The sequence below is a fragment of the Pleurodeles waltl genome, chromosome 7, assembly GCF_031143425.1.
Source record: "Pleurodeles waltl isolate 20211129_DDA chromosome 7, aPleWal1.hap1.20221129, whole genome shotgun sequence".
NCBI lineage: Eukaryota > Metazoa > Chordata > Amphibia > Caudata > Salamandridae > Pleurodeles > Pleurodeles waltl.
Genome location: NC_090446.1, coordinates 601456319 through 601475109, shown reverse-complemented (window position 1 = coordinate 601475109; position 18791 = coordinate 601456319). Strand labels below are relative to the sequence as shown.

General features: G+C 42.7%; 1 protein-coding gene across 1 annotated transcript in view; it reads left to right on the top strand.

Annotated features, from left to right (window-relative positions):
• FAM193B (family with sequence similarity 193 member B) overlaps positions 1–11317 on the top strand; it is a 138493-nt gene extending 127176 nt beyond the window's left edge. The window contains exon 10 of the mRNA XM_069244504.1: positions 9409–11317. Coding sequence (XP_069100605.1) covers positions 9409–9505 — 97 coding nt within the window. The 3' untranslated portion in view covers positions 9506–11317. The remainder of the gene's footprint in view (positions 1–9408) is intronic.
• Positions 11318–18791: the final 7474 nt, after the last annotated feature.

Here is an 18791-nt window from a genome sequence, read left to right as displayed (position 1 = left end):
TCACTTACAAAAATCTAACCTAGCTTTCTCTTCCATTAAAATACACCTTGCAGCAATATCTGCATACCTGCAGACTACCTATTCAACTTCCCTATATAAGATACCAGTCATTAAAGCATTCATGGAGGGCCTTAGGAGAATTATACCACCAAGAACACCACCTGTTCCTTCATGGAACCTAAATGTTGTCCTAACTAGACTTATGGGTCCACCTTTTGAACCCATGCACTCCTGCGACATACAGTTCCTAACCTGGAAGGTGGCATTTCTCATCGCCATTACTTCCCTAAGAAGAGTAAGCGAGATTCGGGCGTTTACAATACAGGAACCTTTTATACAACTACACAAAAATAAAGTCGTCCTAAGGACCAATCCTAAATTTTTGCCAAAGGTTATTTCACCGTTCCATCTAAATCAAACAGTGGAACTTCCAGTGTTCTTTCCACAGCCAGATACCGTAGCTGAAAGGGCACTACATACATTAGATGTCAAAAGAGCATTGATGTATTACATTGACAGAACAAAAAACATCAGAAACACTAAACAACTCTTTATTGCATTTCAAAAACCTCATGCAGGAAACCCAATTTCAAAACAAGGTATAGCCAGATGGATAGTTAAATGCATCCAAATCTGCTACCTTAAAGCTAAACGACAGCTGCCCATTACACCAAGGGCACACTCAACCAGAAAGAAAGGTGCTACCATGGCCTTTCTAGGAAACATCCCAATGCAAGAAATATGTAAGGCAGCCACATGGTCTACGCCTCACACATTCACCAAGCACTACTGTGTAGACGTGTTATCCGCACAACAAGCCACAGTAGGTCAAGCCGTATTAAGAACATTATTTCAGACTACTTCCACTCCTACAGGCTGATCCACCGCTTTTTGGGGAAATAACTGCTTACTAGTCTATGCAGAACATGCGTATCTACAGCGACAGATGCCATCGAACTGAAAATGTCACTTACCCAGTGTACATCTGTTCGTGGCATCAGTCGCAGTAGATTCGCATGTGCCCACCCGCCTCCCCGGGAGCCTGTAGCAGTTTGGAAGTTACCTTCAATTATTTATATATGTATCATCTCAACCTTAAATAGGTGCATACTTAGTCACTCCATTGCATGGGCACTATTACTACAATTCAACTCCTACCTCCCCCTCTGCGGGGAAAAACAATCGAAGATGGAGTCGACGCCCATGCGCAATGGAGACAAAAGGAGGAGTCACTCGGCCCCGTGACTCGAAAGACTTCTTCGAAGAAAAACAACTTGTAACACTCCGGCCCAACACCAGATGGCGAGCTATTGCAGAACATGCGAATCTACTGCGACTGATGCCACGAACAGATGTACACTGGGTAAGTGACATTTTCATTATCTAGCATACTATCTTACAAAATGAACCACAACTAGTATAAATCAGAGCTCTAGAATATAGTAAGCAAAGTAAAATCAGCCTAATTTTCACCTATTCCTCAATTTACCAGTCACAATCTAAGCAGTCCAGATATAAGTAGACACTGCTTGGTAAATCGTAGGCTGGTCTGTCGTTTACACAGTCTAAGGCATCTGCATCATCCTATATTTTTATAAGCATCAGATAAAAGGACCATGCATTTTGTTTGGACAGTTGATGTTTGTGGGCAAGATGGCATAAATTGCATGATAGGTTTCTTTATTCCCATGGCAAAGACGTAGCATTTTTCCTTCTGGCAATATACATTTTTAATGAGTGTTCCCAGACCTAATGGGCAAATATCATCTAGGTAGGTTTCAAAACCAGCCTGCTCTTTGTGGTTGAGAAGTCTGTATGCCAAGGGGGGCCTTCCTGTCAGATTTACAGATCTCTTCCAATTTTATACTGCTAGTATACCTCCTTGATCATCGTGAGTGTTGCACCATTTCTGATGGTGGGATCCTCATAGATAGTGTTGAGATCAAGTGATTTTAAGATATTATGAACATGGACCGACCAAGGCAATTCAGGTATACCACGGCAAGACGATTCCTGTGTAGACTAACCCACTATAATATTGGGACACAGGCAATGATGTCTGGGTTTAATACCCAATTCCAAGAACAGGTGAGTAGGGTTTGTGTCCAAGCACAGTATAGATCTGAGAAACATATTCCTAATTTTCTGTGCTTTGATAATTAATGTTGTCTCATACTTCTGATCCATAAATCTCTGCAGCTACTGCCTTTGGTCTATATACATGTAACACGGTTCTCGATAACTGCCTCCCAGTCTTTTGCTTACATCTGAGATCGGTAGCCGCTGCTTGTTTTAGTATAGCTTTTGCTTCTTTCTTGTGTTGGTTAGAGATAAATCTAGTTTTATACCGTATACCAAGATAAGCAGATTTGTTTACCGGTTCCAAGGTTTCACTGCTAACAAGAACAGAGCACCTTAAAGCAACCCTTTGGTTCATTATCATGTCTTTAATTATATTGGTAGTCCATTGTTGTTTTGGAGCATTATTCAGCAAAACCTTTGATCATCTTATGTATGGCGAACTTGGTGACGAGAGGACCGTGTCTTCTGCGAACAGTAGTACAGGTGTCCTTGTATTAACAAAGTCTTAGGTTATCTCATTTCAAAATTTCTAGGTGTGAGCCAACATCCTTAAAAAAACAATGAAAAAAAAAGTACACACTAATATGCACCCTTGACGCACACCTTTAAGTATCTGGATTTTTTTTTTCCCCCATTTGACCCATAACACACAAAGATGTGCTGTATCTCTATGGTGCCTTGCAGGGCTTTGCTCAAACAGTGGTCCAGTCCCTGCTGCTCCAGTGCTAGCAATAAAAATTCTCTACTTACCAAATTGAAGGCCGACTTGAGGGTCATTGAATGTTAGAGGTGCTCTGTAGGACGTTGGCTCTGTATATACTATCTCAAAGTGAGAGATAGTGTGCACAGAGTCCAAGGGTTCCCCTTAGAGGTTGATAGAGGCAAAGTAGGCACACAAAGTACACCCTCAGCGGCACAGGGGCGGCCGGGTGCAGTGGGCAAACAAGGTGTTGGGTTTGTAAATGAAAGCAATGGAGAGACCCGGGGGTCATTCTGGCGATGCATGGAGCACAGGGGGGTTCTCGGGCGAGCCACTGGCTGGGCTGAGGGTCACCTGCTGGTCACTCCTGCATGGGTAGTTTGGTTCCCTCTGGCCTGGGGGCTGCGGGTGCAGTGCTTCTTCCAGTCAGGGGGAGCTTCTGGATTCTCTCTGCAGGCTTCGCTGTGGGGGTGCAGGGAGGTCGTCTCAGGGTGTCCACATCGTGGGAGTCGCCTAGGGGTCTCCTCTGCAGTGTTGGTTCTTCTGGACACGAGCCGGGGGTGTCGGGTGCAGAGTGTTGGGGACTCCCGCTTCCGGAGTGAGGCTGTAGTCGCTTTAAAGATGGTTGTTTCTTTGTTTCTTGGACAGCGCCCTGTCCACGGGAGTTTCTTGGTCTTTTGGTTGCGGGGCAGTCCTCAGAGGTCGCTGGGCCTGCTGGATGCTTCGCTCTGCAGGTTCTTTGAATCTGGAGACAGGCCGGTAGAGCTGGGGCCACGTCAATTGTCGTCTCAGTCATCTCTGCGGGGCTTTCAGGTCAGCAGTCCTTGTTGTAGGTCATCAGGAATCTGGTTTCCTGGGTCGCCCCTAAAAAACTCTAGGAGTGTTTTTAAGTCTTGGGGGCAGTAGCCAATGGCTACTGTCCTTGAGGGTGGCTGCACCCTCTTTGTGCCTCCTCCCTGTGGGGAGGGGGGGCTCATCCCTAATCCTATTGGGGGGAATCCTCCAAAACAAGATGGAGGATTTCCTAAGGAAGGGGTCCCTTCAGCTCAGGACACCTTAGGGGCTGTCCTTACTGGAGGGTGACTCCTTCTTGTTTTTCTCATCTCCTCCGGACTTGCTGCCAAAAGTGGGGCCTGCGTCATGGGGGCGGGCATCTCCACTACCTGGATTACCCCGGGGTGCTGTAACACCAGGCTTGAGCCTTTGAGGCTGACCGCCAGGTGTTACAGTTCCTGCAGGGGGAGGTGTGAAGCACATCCACCCAGTACAGGCTTTGTTCCTGGCCACAGAGTGACAAAGGCACTCACCCCATGTTGCCAGAAACCCATCTGGATGTGGCAGGCTGGCAGAAACTTGTCAACCTAGCACTAGTAGTAGGACTGGTATACAGGGGGCATCTCTAAAATGCCCGGTGTGTGCATTTCTCAATAAATCCCACTCTAGCATCAGTGTGGATTTATTGTGCTAAGAAGTTTGATACCAAACTTCCCAGTATTCAATGTAGCAATTATGGAACCGTGAAGTTTGTGTTTGACAAACTCTCGGACCATATACTCTTTATGGCTACCCTGCACTTACAATGTCTAAGAATTTGCTTAGTCGCTGTAGGGGCATAGTGCTCATGCAACTATGCCCTCACCTGTGGTACAGTGCACCCTGCCTTAGGGCTGTATGGCCTGCTAGAGGGGTGACTTACCTATGCCACAGGCAGTGCGTGGTTGGCATGGCACTCTGAGGGGAGTGCCATGTCGACTTAGTCTTTTTCTCCCCACCAGCACACACATGCTATGAGGCAGTGTGCATGTGCTGTGTGAGGAGTCCCCCGGGTGGCATAATACATGCTGCAGCCTTTAGAGACCTTCCCTGGCCACTGGGCCTTTGGTACCGGGGTTCCATTTACAAGGGACTTATCTGTGTGCCAGGGCTGTGCTGATTTTGGAGACAAAGGTACAGTTTGGGGAAAGAACACTGGTGCTGGGACCTGGTTAGCAGGGTCCCAGCACACTTTTAATCGTAGCTAGCATCAACAAAAGGCAAAAAGTTAGGGTGGGTAACCATGCCAGCAGAGGCATTTTCCGACATGCTCTCGTTTGCCTTACATATTTTGTGCAATTAAGGATAGGCGCATGGCCTGGTCGATCGTCCCAATACCCGTCCTGAAACCTGCTTGATTATCGGCTAGTATTTTTTCAGAGTCAATCGAATCTTGCATAATATCAGAAAGAACTTGTATATAAATCTTACCAGCCCCAACCAATAATGTTATGGGGTGGCAATTGGAGTGTTCAGTACCTGTTCCTTTCTTATATTCTGTGACCATTGTCACCACGATCTAGGAGTATTTTCAATCCTCTGGACTGAAAGACCCTGGTGCAGGTTGGAAACCATAATATTATATCAGCTTTGTAAAGTTCTGCAGGTACATAATCAGGCCCTTGGGCTTTATTTGAGTTTTGTTGTAAAATAGCGTCTTCTCCCTCTGCATTCATAAAGCTGAGGCTAACATTCACTTAAAGCAATTGTGGAGTCATTATTATACAAAACTTTAGCTTGTAACTGGGATCATATCAAAGCCACTTGTACACCCTGATATGATCCATGATTATTCCTGGGTCCATTTTAGCTAGGGCTCCCATTTTTATGGTATTTATATTGTTGACATTTGCATCTATATTTTTTTCTTTATTTATTTTTTGCTCATTCTTAATGTATTTATCAAATTGTATTTTGTTTTTGGTGTATAAATTAAGGTGCAATGGGTATATTTCCACATTTATTTGATAAACGTATACTTGGATTCGAACGCCCAACAGGTTTCAGCTATATACAGTACAATGCAGGCATCTGAAAACATTTGTGTTGCAGCACAGTCTAAACAGCTGTATATGTGCACCTTTTTAAGATTCATTAGTTTTTTTTTTAACTTCTTTACCTGTCCATTTGAATACCTTCTGACCAGGCACTCGTGATTGATAGTAGTGAGAATCCTCCAAAAGGAGACATTTTCCATATTTTTGTCTATTTAAAATTTCATACTGTAAAACAATTTTTTGTCTTTTTTTTTCTGTAAAAAAACTAAAATCAGGAGCCCTAATGATAAGTGACAAAACCTTCTGGAGTCTTTTTCAGTGGTCACTTGCCTTCTATTTTGCAGTTTCTTATAACTCATTGCTAGTATTTTTTTCATGGATCAGGTCTTTATAGCTTTGTCTTACTCTAATACAGGTCATCTCAGTAAATTGTCTTGTGGCGCCTCACCAAAATGTATGACCGCTCCCTCATCTTAATCCAGCATTCTTGGTCATACCATTTACCATTTTAATTGCCATACTTGCATCTTAAATACTCTTAGTCTTAAGTGTTTTATGCTAAGCTGGATTGTTTTTATCAGGCTCTGGGCTAAATGGTTATATTTTTCAGGATTCCACATGTCACTCTGATGCTTTGCTGATGTAATGAAGAAGAACATTTAACGTCAATTTCATCATATGAGATTATAGATTTTTATTTCCAACAAGAAAAAAGGGGATAAGATGGTTATGATCACTATCAGAGCAGATGTCGCAGTGTGTCCCAGATTGTTGTCAAGGCGTTAGCATTTATTAAGATCAGATCAACAAGGGAGGAGGTCTTATTTCCTCTGTGTTATTTGCCTGGACATCAAATGGACTGTTGCCGCTAATGTGTCTTAACCCACAGTCAACATTATAGACCTAAAATATGCACTCAGACATATATTTCCCTTATATTTAATAACAGCTTCTGGTAGTCCTCATGAGGGATCGTCCTTCAGATTGCACTTTATTAGGGATCATTACACAAAGAGGTATTAAAGTCTCTGTAGACTGTTATTCTATGTTGTGCCATTTCCTGTAATCAGCTCAGATATTGTCCCCTGGACACAACTGTGGTCATAATGACTAATAAATGCTTGTCATTCTAAATCTTCTGCTTTGGCGGATAGGCCAAAACGTTTCCAGCTAGCAATTCTCAAGATATTTAGCTCATATTCCACACTAACCTCTCTCCCCTGTCTATCCCTGTTTCAATGTGGACTAGATAATATTACCGTACTAAACCTTCTCTAATTTCTGTGGGAATTGTTGTTCTAGTTGTATTTGCGAGGTAACTTAGCCCAGGTGTTTTTCAGTGGATCATAAACATTTGGTTTATCGTTTTCTCCCCATCTTGACAAGTCCTGAACCATCCTCTCTTCCTCCTTAGTGACTACTAGCTATTTTGCGTCATACCTCATTTTTAGTGGTAGAGTGTAATGCACAGTTTGGTGGGAAACACCATATTCATCATTGATTGCGGAGTGAAATGGGACTACATCGATCTGTTACCATTTAAAAAAAAAAAAATGTTTTTATAACAGAAAATATGGTTATAAATTCCATATGAGTGAAAAGTATTTTTTTCATCGTAATTCATAGGGTTCACAAATTTCAAAACACTGGAGGGGAGTAGTCAGTTATAGTATCTGAAAATGTCCAATAGATATTATCTATTTAATGCTAAACTGATGGAGACGCCAGAGAATCTTAGTAAAATTCAGAAAAAGGGGTTCATAATTGTGTTTTCTCCAAACAGTCACGAGAGGAATGGACAGCTCAAATCTCCTACATAAGTGGTTCCCAACCATTTGACTCCTTCGGACCCCCACTGAATCGTTACTGGAAGTCGTGGACCCACAAGCAATTTGCACGATTTAAGTTTCAAACATCAAAACAGTAATTCACAAAAAATACACAAACAAGTCCACTCTAAACAAATACTCGAATTACTAAAGATATAATTATTTTATATTGGAAAGAATATGCAAAAAAAAAGAAAAAAGCACCTCTCATACCAGTGTAGGGTGTCGGAGCACTTTACAGGGACTACAAGGTGTAGGATTCACGTGATCCACATTAGTAGATATTTTCTAATAGTGCTTGGTCTGGAGAAGCAAAAACTCAGGATTCAGAACATAACACAGTGGTTAGCGTTGACCTCAATAATAATGTATTTCTACGCAAGCTAACCTTTTCAGTAGCATAAGGAAAATGAAAGACTGGAAAATCAACATAACTTTCTACTTTTGTGGCATGCAGTTTGCATGCAGCTCTTTGGCAGTTTATAGCTTAATATACTAGATTAAGATTGTAATGTATGAACGACTCAGTAACAAAATAACTGCTGTGACCAAATCAGTAAGCCACTGTGATATGCGCATAAAATACTGTTCTTTGTATGATACACATTCTTAACAGAAGGCATATTAACCATTTGTGCTAACGCAGGTAAGTCAAAACTGCCACTAGACAAAACTCCCATCTCTGTCCAGCAGGTACATTATTCATCAGAGTTGTCTTGACACTTGTATTTTTGCCAGGATGATGGCTTTGCAGTGCTTTCAAAACTGCTGCTCCAAGGAAGTAATAAATATAAAAACCGCACTTTGCAAGTGAGTTTTATGTGACAGATGATAGTGAAGCCAAAGGAGGGGGATGATGAAATAGGGGAAATGTAGGAAGTAGAAGAAACAGGAGGAATGCTCTAAAGGGTGTTTCCTCTTGTCACAGAATTAAAAATTGCATACTCCCTATACATAATAAAGACCAGAAGAACAGTCTTTATTGAACATCATCCAAAAACCACAAAAGATTAGAAAGCAGTGCCTTAGGCTTCATTTGTTTAAGGATGGTGTATTTTCACTGTTGTTAAATCCTGATGGAAGGATTTGGATGGGGCTGAAAGTGACACGATCCTTTTTTCCGTGGAATTAATATTCAGTCAGACTGTGGCGGTATTTTTTTGTTGCAATTGACATGTAGGACACATTTAAGGTAAAAAGAATTGGACAGCCGGGTGCGTAATGCTAAATGTTTTCCATGAACTTTCCTTTTTGGGTTGTTAATCCAAAGGATTTATGATGCTCAACTAAGTCCTTCTTTGCATTATGGTTAATTGAAGCCTTGCTTTTCCCTATGCTTTTACCACTGCCCTCCATTTTCTCTGTCTTGTGGCATTTTTCTCAGGGGATGAATGGCGCACAAATTGCCTTTTTACCAAGTCTAATACCCATGATAATGTACACCCTTACCACTTAAACACATTGTCAGCTAAGTTTTGGCATTAAATAGGTACTTTCCATTCAAAGTAACTTGGAGCTCCTATTGTCACTTCTCGTGTTGGGAGATCATTCAAAGATAGTTACTTACTTTCAGTGAGAATTGCTGTCTTTATACTCCTATTGCTAATTGTCCTAGTGCTCTATGATGGGGAAAAGATACCTTTAGAGCTCATTTGTCCAGCCATGCTGGTTTTGGTGTTGTACACTTGCCCAGTGATCTACAGTCTCTCCGCCACTGCAATGCATCCACCATAGACTTGCATTAGAAGTGATGCAATATTTTTTTGTTGTATGTTTGCTATACAGTTGCTCCGAACTAGTCCTTCACTTTGCTGGGACTATCACAGTTAGACATCACTGTTGAGGCGTAAACTTGTGCACCAGGCAAAATAATTGGCAGACTTGCTTTTAAGGTCAGTAATGCTTTTCTTGCCCGCCACCTGTACCTACTTCCCCCTCATAAAGACTGACAACTTTTCTTTTTTCTTTTCTCTCTCCCATTCCTCAGATTTTGTCTGGATTCTGCAAAGCAGACGCGACAGAAAGTGGCTGTCAACTGGACCAACTTCACCCTGAAGAGACCTGCCTCAAGTCTAGCTCAGTGACCCGTCTCGACGGCACCTGGATGCAGTGGGCGATAGGGCGAAACTGACTCTCCTTGACTTATTTCTCGTTCCCAGCCGCTCCAGACTTTTGTACAGCTGCTCCAGACTTTTGTACAGCCGCAGTCATCCCCTTCACTGTAGACTGGAAAGGCCCTGTCCACTCCAAACCAGTTCTTGCCCCTTCCTTTATATTTTAATTTTATGTGGGGTTGCTTGCACAGATTTGCTTCCTGAAGGGTTAGCGTTAGAATGCAGCTTCACTAAAAGCACTTGCTCAGAGTTTTTCATTTCCTTTGCAACTCATGCCTTCCTCCTCCAAGAGCTGTAGGCACAGTGGTAAATGTGATTACTTCCCTGACTGCATGGTCAGTCTGCATACATTTTAACATTTTTGTATTTTAAAGTTTGTTTTTGTTTTTGATGTGGGTATTTCCATGAGATATCCTCTCTGCCCGTCTGAGTTTTTATGTACAGTACCGCGTGTCAAACCTTTGGTGTCTATGTACCCCTTGCTCTCCCAGTGTGAGTCCTCCCTTCACATTCTGTGCAGTGTGACTCAGAACTTTGCTTCGCTTAGCAGACGGAAATAGGCTGGGCCCATTTTTGGCTATTTTGCTATACAGGTTCATCCTTGTTGAGCTTTACAGTAAGTAATGCTTGAATGCTGACGAGAGGCGTCAAGAGCTTTTAACCATGTTCTCTGCAGTTGAGCAGTTCAGTGCTTCTTTTTGTCTCTAGACCAAGGACTTCTGTCATTTCCCTCTCCTGGACTCACTTATCCTGGACAACACCTAGGAGGTTTCCTAGAGGTTGCCAGGTAAGCTCTGTATCCTTCAGTCTTGTATCTTGCATTACCTTCTTGCCTCATTTCCTTTGCATCCAACACGACTCATGCCTCATTGTTGTACTGTATCTTGCACCAGATGACTTGCCTTCTGTGCTTTTGCCTCCTTTTGTGCTTTCCTGTTGTACGGTTGCTTCGAGTTCTTTTCCCTTCACTCATCTCCTCCTTCCTCCTAGCAGTTTTACTTATTGATGCACCTTCAGATCCCCTGCCCTGTTAACCATTCTGTTTATTCCTTTCTTCATATATATTGATTTCAGGCTTATCCCTCCTTCGGACTGCCTTCTCTGCTCCTGGCTGTGATATTTTGCAGCATGGCTTCTCATCCAATTTGCTTTCAAGCCTCACATTGCCACAGTGCTATTGTTTCCTGATCCTCTTATGTTAATACCTTTTTCTTCCTAAAGAATTCCTCACCAATTACTGTCAGTTTTTAGCACTTGACACAGGTTGGTTTCACGGGCATTCAGTTATCTGTGTATGGGTATTGCTGCTGCCGCCCTCCTCCCTACAGTGAGGGTGAGGGTGAGGGTGAGAAGTGAGGGTGTTGACTTTGCATCAGATTTGCTGTGTGAGAAGGGACCTCTATCTCCTTCTGTCCCCTATACTTTTATCTCCGCCAACCCCCTTGATCGCTCTTGCAACAGTACCTGACATTCATCAATGTATTTACCATTTGTTATAACTTTTATGAACCAAAATAATGATTTGTATTGAGCTATGAAAACAGAAATGAAATAATGTTTTTTTTAACTTGATTGCTGGTGCTACCCAGGCTCTTGGGTCGGACTTGGACCTGATGGAGTTCCGCTGACCCTCTCTTACATGGAATGTAGGTTTTTATTGCCGTTCTGTGTTAGCCAAATGTATATTGGCTTTGCTGTGTTTTTTATTTTTATTAATATTAATATTATTTACTTTTGATACTGTGAAAGTCTTTCCTTCTGAAAGATAAAATGACATTTGAACACCGGTGAAGAGGGTTTTATTCTACCATCAGTACACTTCAAATTTCTGTGGAGGGTGGAATTGGAAAGCAGAGGCTTGAGAGTGACTTGGCACTCTCCCCGAAAGTGGAGGGGGATAAGCATGTGATGTACCAATGACTAAGGAAAGAGTAAGTAAGGCATACATTCCATGAAACCAAGCAACCACACTGCCAAAAGACTGTCTAGCAGCCTCACGCTACTCATCTCAGCACTGAAAAATTGAGGGATGCTTACAAAGTGTTATCCTGACAGTGACTTGGGGTCCCTGCTTCACAGCATCGTCCTTTAGACTGCAACAGTGGATTTTCAGAGGTCCTGAGCAACTCCTAGTTGGGTCAAATGGACGTTAACATCATTCTTTTTTTTTTTCTGGTGGCCATTCTGCTCTGTTTTCTCCTTCCCCAGCAACCCTTTTAGTTAGTCATATTTGGCAACATGTTATGCATATATGATAACTTTTACCGCTCCTTTTTGAGCACAGACGCACTTCAAACAATTTGAATTCAACAATTCAAAATGTGTGTTCTGCAGTTTGTGCTAATGTAGCCGACCTGTGCATCTCATGCCAACTGTTGTTGGTTTGGCTAAAGCTCAGAGCACCAAGGGGAAACACTCTGTGTGTCCTATTTTAGATCTGTACCCTCTGAATGCTTTCCTATGTAAGGGCAAATTCATTCAAAATGCTCATTCTGATCCAAGATGTCTGCCCAGTTTTCATCATGTTTTCAAAACTTTTAAATGTATGTGTGTAAACATGCTTGGGGATAAGCAGTCACAGGGAAATCGTTTTTCCAGTGCTTTTGAAGAACTGTGATTTTATTTACATAACTTCCATCAATCATTCATATTCTCAGTTGCCCATTCTTTCTTTCCCAGCTGGCAGTATCACCTCATGTTTAAACATGTGCATCACTGGAGCATTTTTTTTTCCATTATGGTTTAATTGTAGCAGACAAGTGATTCATGGTGGCAATTTAATGTGCCATCCTGAGGCTTTTTTCTTCTAATCTTACTAATGAGATAAATATAGATTTTCTGCTAAGGCCAGGAGGTATATGTTGTGGGGGGTGAGTGAAGTTTTGTTTTTTCAAGTGTTTTTATGCTGGTTACCTTGCTCTGTTCTTTGTCTGAAGTTACACAGCAAAGAGTATGCTAATAAATGTATAAGGGTCTGACCTATACCAGTTCTGCTTTCCATAGACAGAGTAGATGTCTTCTAAGGCACTAATCTACTTACTTTTAGCCATACTTAAATTGCATTTATATAGCACTTACTAACCTGATGAGACAAAGGAAACTTGAAAGTTTTGAGGCAAGTTAAAGTTTTCATTCAGAATAGTAGAAATCTAATGGAAGGAAGTTTGTTGAGACAGCATGCATTCTGAGAAAGTAAAACTAAATTGACATTATGAACTTCTGTATGTCCTTGGTGGACTACTTAGACATATGAGCCTGTGTGCAGATGACTTGACCAAGTTACTTACCCTCAGTAGCTCCGTTTCTAGTGGATACTCTATCTAACCACAGATACCGCACCTTAGAGTATTTCCCGGATGCCACTTAATTCAGATATTTTCACAGCAGTGCTCTCACTAGTCTCTGTATTGATCTTGTTCCACCCTGGAAGCAACTGAGCAAAGGTGCATATTGGTGCCACCACTGTGTTCTAATGTCAGTTTCTTGTTCTACTCTTTCTGTGACCTTTGATGTGGAGCACAAAACAATTGAATGTACCAGTTTTCAGACCTCTAATTTGGGATTTTTTTTTTTTTTTTTACTTCAACTGAAAAAGAAATTGCTGTGCAGATCGGAGAGGACGGAGGGCAATGAGGAATCTGCAGTTAGAGTATCCATCAGAAAGAGTGATCCACAAGGAAAGTAACTTGTTCTAAAAAGGATCTTGGAACAGGATTCCTCATCAAGGGTAGTAAAGGCGATATACATCAACAAAACAATCCATTTCAGTCAAGTTCAATTTAAGCAGCACTCCCACACATTATGGTCATGCCATGATTTAACAGCAGGCGCATGGAAAGTGAGATGGCATTCCAGGGACCAAAGGGACAACTATTGAGTTTTCCAGAATATCATCAACTGTGTAATAGAGATGTTGTGCTGTTTTATTGGCTGAGGTTGTTAGCATCCTAGTGCCAATTGCTGATATTCTTTGTAGTTAGTGTGGCCTACTAATCTCTTCCTGTTATACCTCTCGCTGTGCTCCAAGTGCTTGTGTCTCCCTGTTACCCGAATCAGTCTGGACTCCCTGCATAAGGTTGCTTGTTCCATGGCACTTGTTCTATATGGTTCCTTTTCCTGGTTTCAGGTAGTTGCATTCCTTTGAATAGTAATGTGGTTTCATGCAGTCATATGTCTAATTCCAGGCCGTCTTTAAGATTGTTTGGTCTGGGTCACTTGCATCTTCAATTGTAATATTTGATCCAGAGAGCATTTTCTCTGGATGTGTAATCTATAGCTAATGTTTTAATTTCATATTGGTCCTGTGTTGTCATTCTAATTCTCATATGTTCTTTTACTGTAGGCCTGCAAATGTCTGGTTATGGGGTAGGCCACAGAAATGTTTTTTCCAGATAGGGTGGGACTTGCTATGTGTCGCCAAAGTATGCAGGGCTGTAAAAAGGAGTACTACTTGTGCTGTCAGTGGTTTATTTTTATTATGGCGTTGTGTGGTCCCAACAATCACCTTCCCTTCTTTTATAATCTGTCTTTTTTAATAACCCCTTTTCGTGATACTTTTCCCAACAAGAAAAGAAATGGCAACAGTAACTTTCATGGCATTCAGTAAAATTGAAAGATTGATTCAAAAAAACATTTCTATCGGGGAGGGGGGTATGGGGGGGGGGGGGGGGGGAGCAGTGCAGCCACTATAATTACCATGTCATATGTTCCCATAGCCACTTAAAGCTGTTGAGGCTGAACATCTAAAAAATGGTCCCCCGCGGCCCCTGCAATTAATGTGTTTTGTAGAGCATCCCTTTGCTCTATAAACTGTCTTCTGTATATGAGTAGTGATGCATGCATGAAGCTGTTTGCTCAACAGTGTTTCCTTGTCCGCTCTCCAGTGACAAGCTGTATTTTATTTAGTGAGACAGCCAGTCCCTGCTTATCTGCAGGAGCTGAGGAGGCCACCCAACTCATCCATGGTCCTATGCAGCACATATTTTGGAGTGAGGTTGGACGCCATCCAACTGTGTGATGAACTTTAGTCAGTGTTCCTGGAGAACCAGAAGTCTGCATTACATGTAGGAAGGATCCCAGTACAGAATAGGGGTTGGTAGGTTGAGACCAGCCTTTCCCACTAATGATTACTCCAGAGGGTTACATTTGGTGGATCCTACAAGTCTAATTGGTGTGACCTTCAGGCAGATTGTAGGTATGGGTAACATTGGGAATTATGGAGTGTGTGTGTGTGTGTGTGTGTGTAAATACATACATACATATATACATACATACACATATATATATATATATATATATATATATATATATATATATATATATATATATATATATTCAATGGCATGTGTAGCTGCAGATACACATGCTACGCATAGGTCCTGCCATCTAGTGTTGGGCTCGGAGTGTTACAAGTTGTTTTTTCTTCGAAGAAGTGTTTTCGAGTCACTGGATCGAGTTACTCCTCCTCTTCGGCTCCATTGCGCATGGGCATCGACTCCATCTTAGATTGTTTTCTTTCCGCCATCGGGTTCGGACGTGTTTCTTTTTGCTCCGGTAGTTTGAGTCGGAAAAGTACTACAAACTCTCTAAATTCGTCGGTATTGTTTTGATTGCGTACCATCTATCATTGACACTTTGGTATCGGCGGATCCAGCTCTTTACTTGCCCTTCGGGGCACCCGCACCCAACTCTGGCCTGGTCGGCCCGACCAAAGCCTCGACCGGACCCAGTTTCGTTTCTGCCCTCATTGCCACGCCAAGTTCCCTTATACAGGCCTACATCTTGTCTGTAACCTGTGTCTATCTCCAGACCACAGAGAGGATACTTGTGAGGCCTGCAGACCGAAGAGCGCAAAGGTTGGAAATGGCGTTGAGAAGCACCGAACGTCTCGACGTGGAAGAGGAGGAGATTATGCACACCGCAGTCTCCGTTTGGGAGTCTGACTCCGAGAAAGATGCCGACATTGACAGACCAATAACGTCAGGACAGCACGTGAGTACGCCTGCCCCTGTCCCATCCAAGCCCAAGCACAAGGCCTTGGTGACGCCACTGCCAGAAGGCCATGGCTCCACCTGTAAAAAGACTTCCGGTGACCAAGCAACAACTTCGGCACCGAGAAAGGCCACGCCACCGAAGCCTTTGGACTCCAGCCGAAGCACAGGCTCCGAAATAGTCAAACTCGAAGCCTCGAAAATCCCTCTTGGAGCCGAGGCCAACATCTACTCCAGGCCTTTCGATCCCGAGGAAACCAGCTTCGGAGCCGAAAAGACCTATATATACAGAGGAGCATGGACTTTCCAAACAACTTAAAGAAAGCCATAGATTTGCTGAGGAACTTATGCAAATGGAAGAATTTGATGAAAGGCAGGCCAGAATTCAAATTCATAAAGACACTGGCAAGATCCTCACTGCACCTCCTCTAAAAACAGAGGAAACTGGCCTTTCAAGGACATTTGGACACTGATCAGCCACCGGCTAAAGTGCCAAAACCCAAACCAAAATCTCCACCTCCTCAGTTCTCACCTCACCAGTCTCCTCCTCATTCTCACCTAACTGTCTCTCCACCTACTACCCCCACTGCACAGTCTCAAGTACACTCTTCAGAGTCACACCAAGATAATGTCGACCCATGGGACCTTTACGATGATCCCATTTCTGACAGCAGTCCAGACTGCTATCCGTCAAAACTATTACACCCCCAGAGGATAGCACCTCACACACTCCGGTTCTAGCTAGGGCAGCGTCATACCATAATGTAGCCATGCACACAGAACCTCTTGAGGATGATTTTCTATTTAATACGTTGTCCTCAACTCACACCACGTACCAGTCCCTGCTTCCTGGCATGCTAAAACATGCACATCAGATTTTTCAAGAACCTTCAAGAAGGCAAGAGCAATCACTCCTAAGGTAGAAAAGAAATTTAAGCCGCCTCCTTCTGACCCAGCTTTTATTACCCAACAGCTACCTCCAGATTCCGTAGGGTCAGCGCAGCAAGAAAAAGGGCTAACTCCCAATCGTCTGGTGATGCACCGCCACCAGATAAAGAAAGCAGGAAATTCGATGCTGCTGGTAAGAGTAGCATCACAAGCGGCTAATCGATGGAGAATAGCCAACTCCCAAGCACTACTGGCTAGGTACGATAGGGCCCATTGGGACGAGATGAATGATATCAATCAGCATCTCCCCAAGGATCAACAGAAAAGAGCCCAGCAAATAGTGGAGGAAGGGCAGGCTATTACAAATAATCAAATTAGGTCCGCGTTAGACTCCGCAGACACAGCAGCAAGAACAATCAATACTGTGGTCACCATTAGAAGACACGCATGGCTTCAGTCGTCAGGCTTTAAATCCGAAATCCAGCAAGCTGTCCTTAACATGCCATTTAATGAAAAACAGCTGTTTGGCACACAGGTTGATACAGCCATTGAAAAAATTAAAAAGGACTCTGACGCTGCTCTTTATTCAACACATTACAGAGGCTCATTTCGAAAGCCTCAATACAGGGGAGGTTTTAGAGCCGAAACATCTGAGGCATCTACCTCACAATCCAAACCGTCTTACCAGCCACAGTACCAAAGAGGGGGGGGTTTGAGGAACATACAGGGGCCAATTCCCCAGAAGTAGGGGAGAATATCAGCCCTCAAAGCAAACCACCCACACAAAGCAGTGACTTGCTCCACATCTTCCCTCACCACAGTTCCCCTGTGGGAGGAAGACTGCAAAAGTTCCAAACACACTGGTTACCCATCACAACAGACATTTGGGTCTTATCCATTATCCAACATGGTTACTGCATAGAATTCGCACAAATTCTTCCAGATATACCTCCAAAACCACACAAACTCTCCTCCCAACACATTTCAATGTTGCAAACAGAGGTACAATCACTGTTACTCAAACAAGCCATAGAACGTGTACCACATCATCAAGTAGGAACGGGGGTTTATTCCCTGTATTTCCTCATTCCCAAAAAAGACGGAACATTGAGACCAATACTAGATCTCAGAACTCTCAATCTTTACATCCTATTAGAACACTTTCACATGGTAACACTACAGGACGCAGTCCCACTGTTACAACAAGATTTTATGGCAACACTGGGTCTCAAAGATGCGTATTTTCACATACCCATCCATTCAGCGCACAGAAAATATCTCTGGTTCGGAATACAAGGAAAACATTAACATTTCAAGGTGTTACCTTTCGGGCTATCAACAGCTCCCAGAGTATTTACAAAATGCCTTGCGGTAGTCTCAGCCTGCATAAGAAGGCAGCATATCCATGTCTTTCCATATCTCGACGACTGGATAATAAAATCTAACAGTCAGACACAGTGTCAACACCATACACGTTATGTAACAAACAAACAAACACACACACACACACACTCTCTCTCTCTCTCTCTCTATATATATATATATATATATATATATATATATATATATATATATATATATATATATATATATACTACCAAAAATCTCACTTACAACCAGCGCAAGTTCAACAGTATTTAGGAGCCACATTAAATATCCAAACAGCACTTGCCAGCCCAAGTCCACAAAGGGTACAATCATTCCACAGTATATTACCACAAATTCAGCCAAACCAACCGTACACAGTCGAGATGGTCATTAAACTGTTGGGCATCATGCATCGCCATTGTCCCAAATGCAAGACTAAACATGCAGCCCTTACAACAGTGCCTTGCAAAACAATGGCCACAGGCACATGGTCAACTTCAAGATCTAGTGTTGATAGACCGCCAAACACACATCTTGCTTCAGTGGTGGAATTCCACAAATTTAAACAAAGGGTGGCCGTTTCAGGACCCTGTGCCTCACGCCATTCTTACAACAGATGCATCAATGATTGGATGGGAGCACACCTCAACAATCACAACATTCAGGGACAATGGGACAACAGACAAACAACTTCACAGAAACCACTTTGAAAGGCTTTGAGTGCTAGAAATACAGCTAGCAATTCTATCTCTTCTCGTTCAGAAACACATTCTCATCAAAATTGACAACATGACTACAATGTAATACCTAAACAAACAAGGAGGGACCCACTCATCACAACTTTGTCTTCTAGTACAACATTATTCACCGGGTAGCACAGTACATTCCAGGGATTCAGAATCAATTAGCAGATGTTCTCAGCCGGGATCATCCGCAAACACACAAGTTGGAAATTCACCCCCAGGTACTTCACAAGTACTTTCGCCAATGGGGAACCCCAGACATAGATC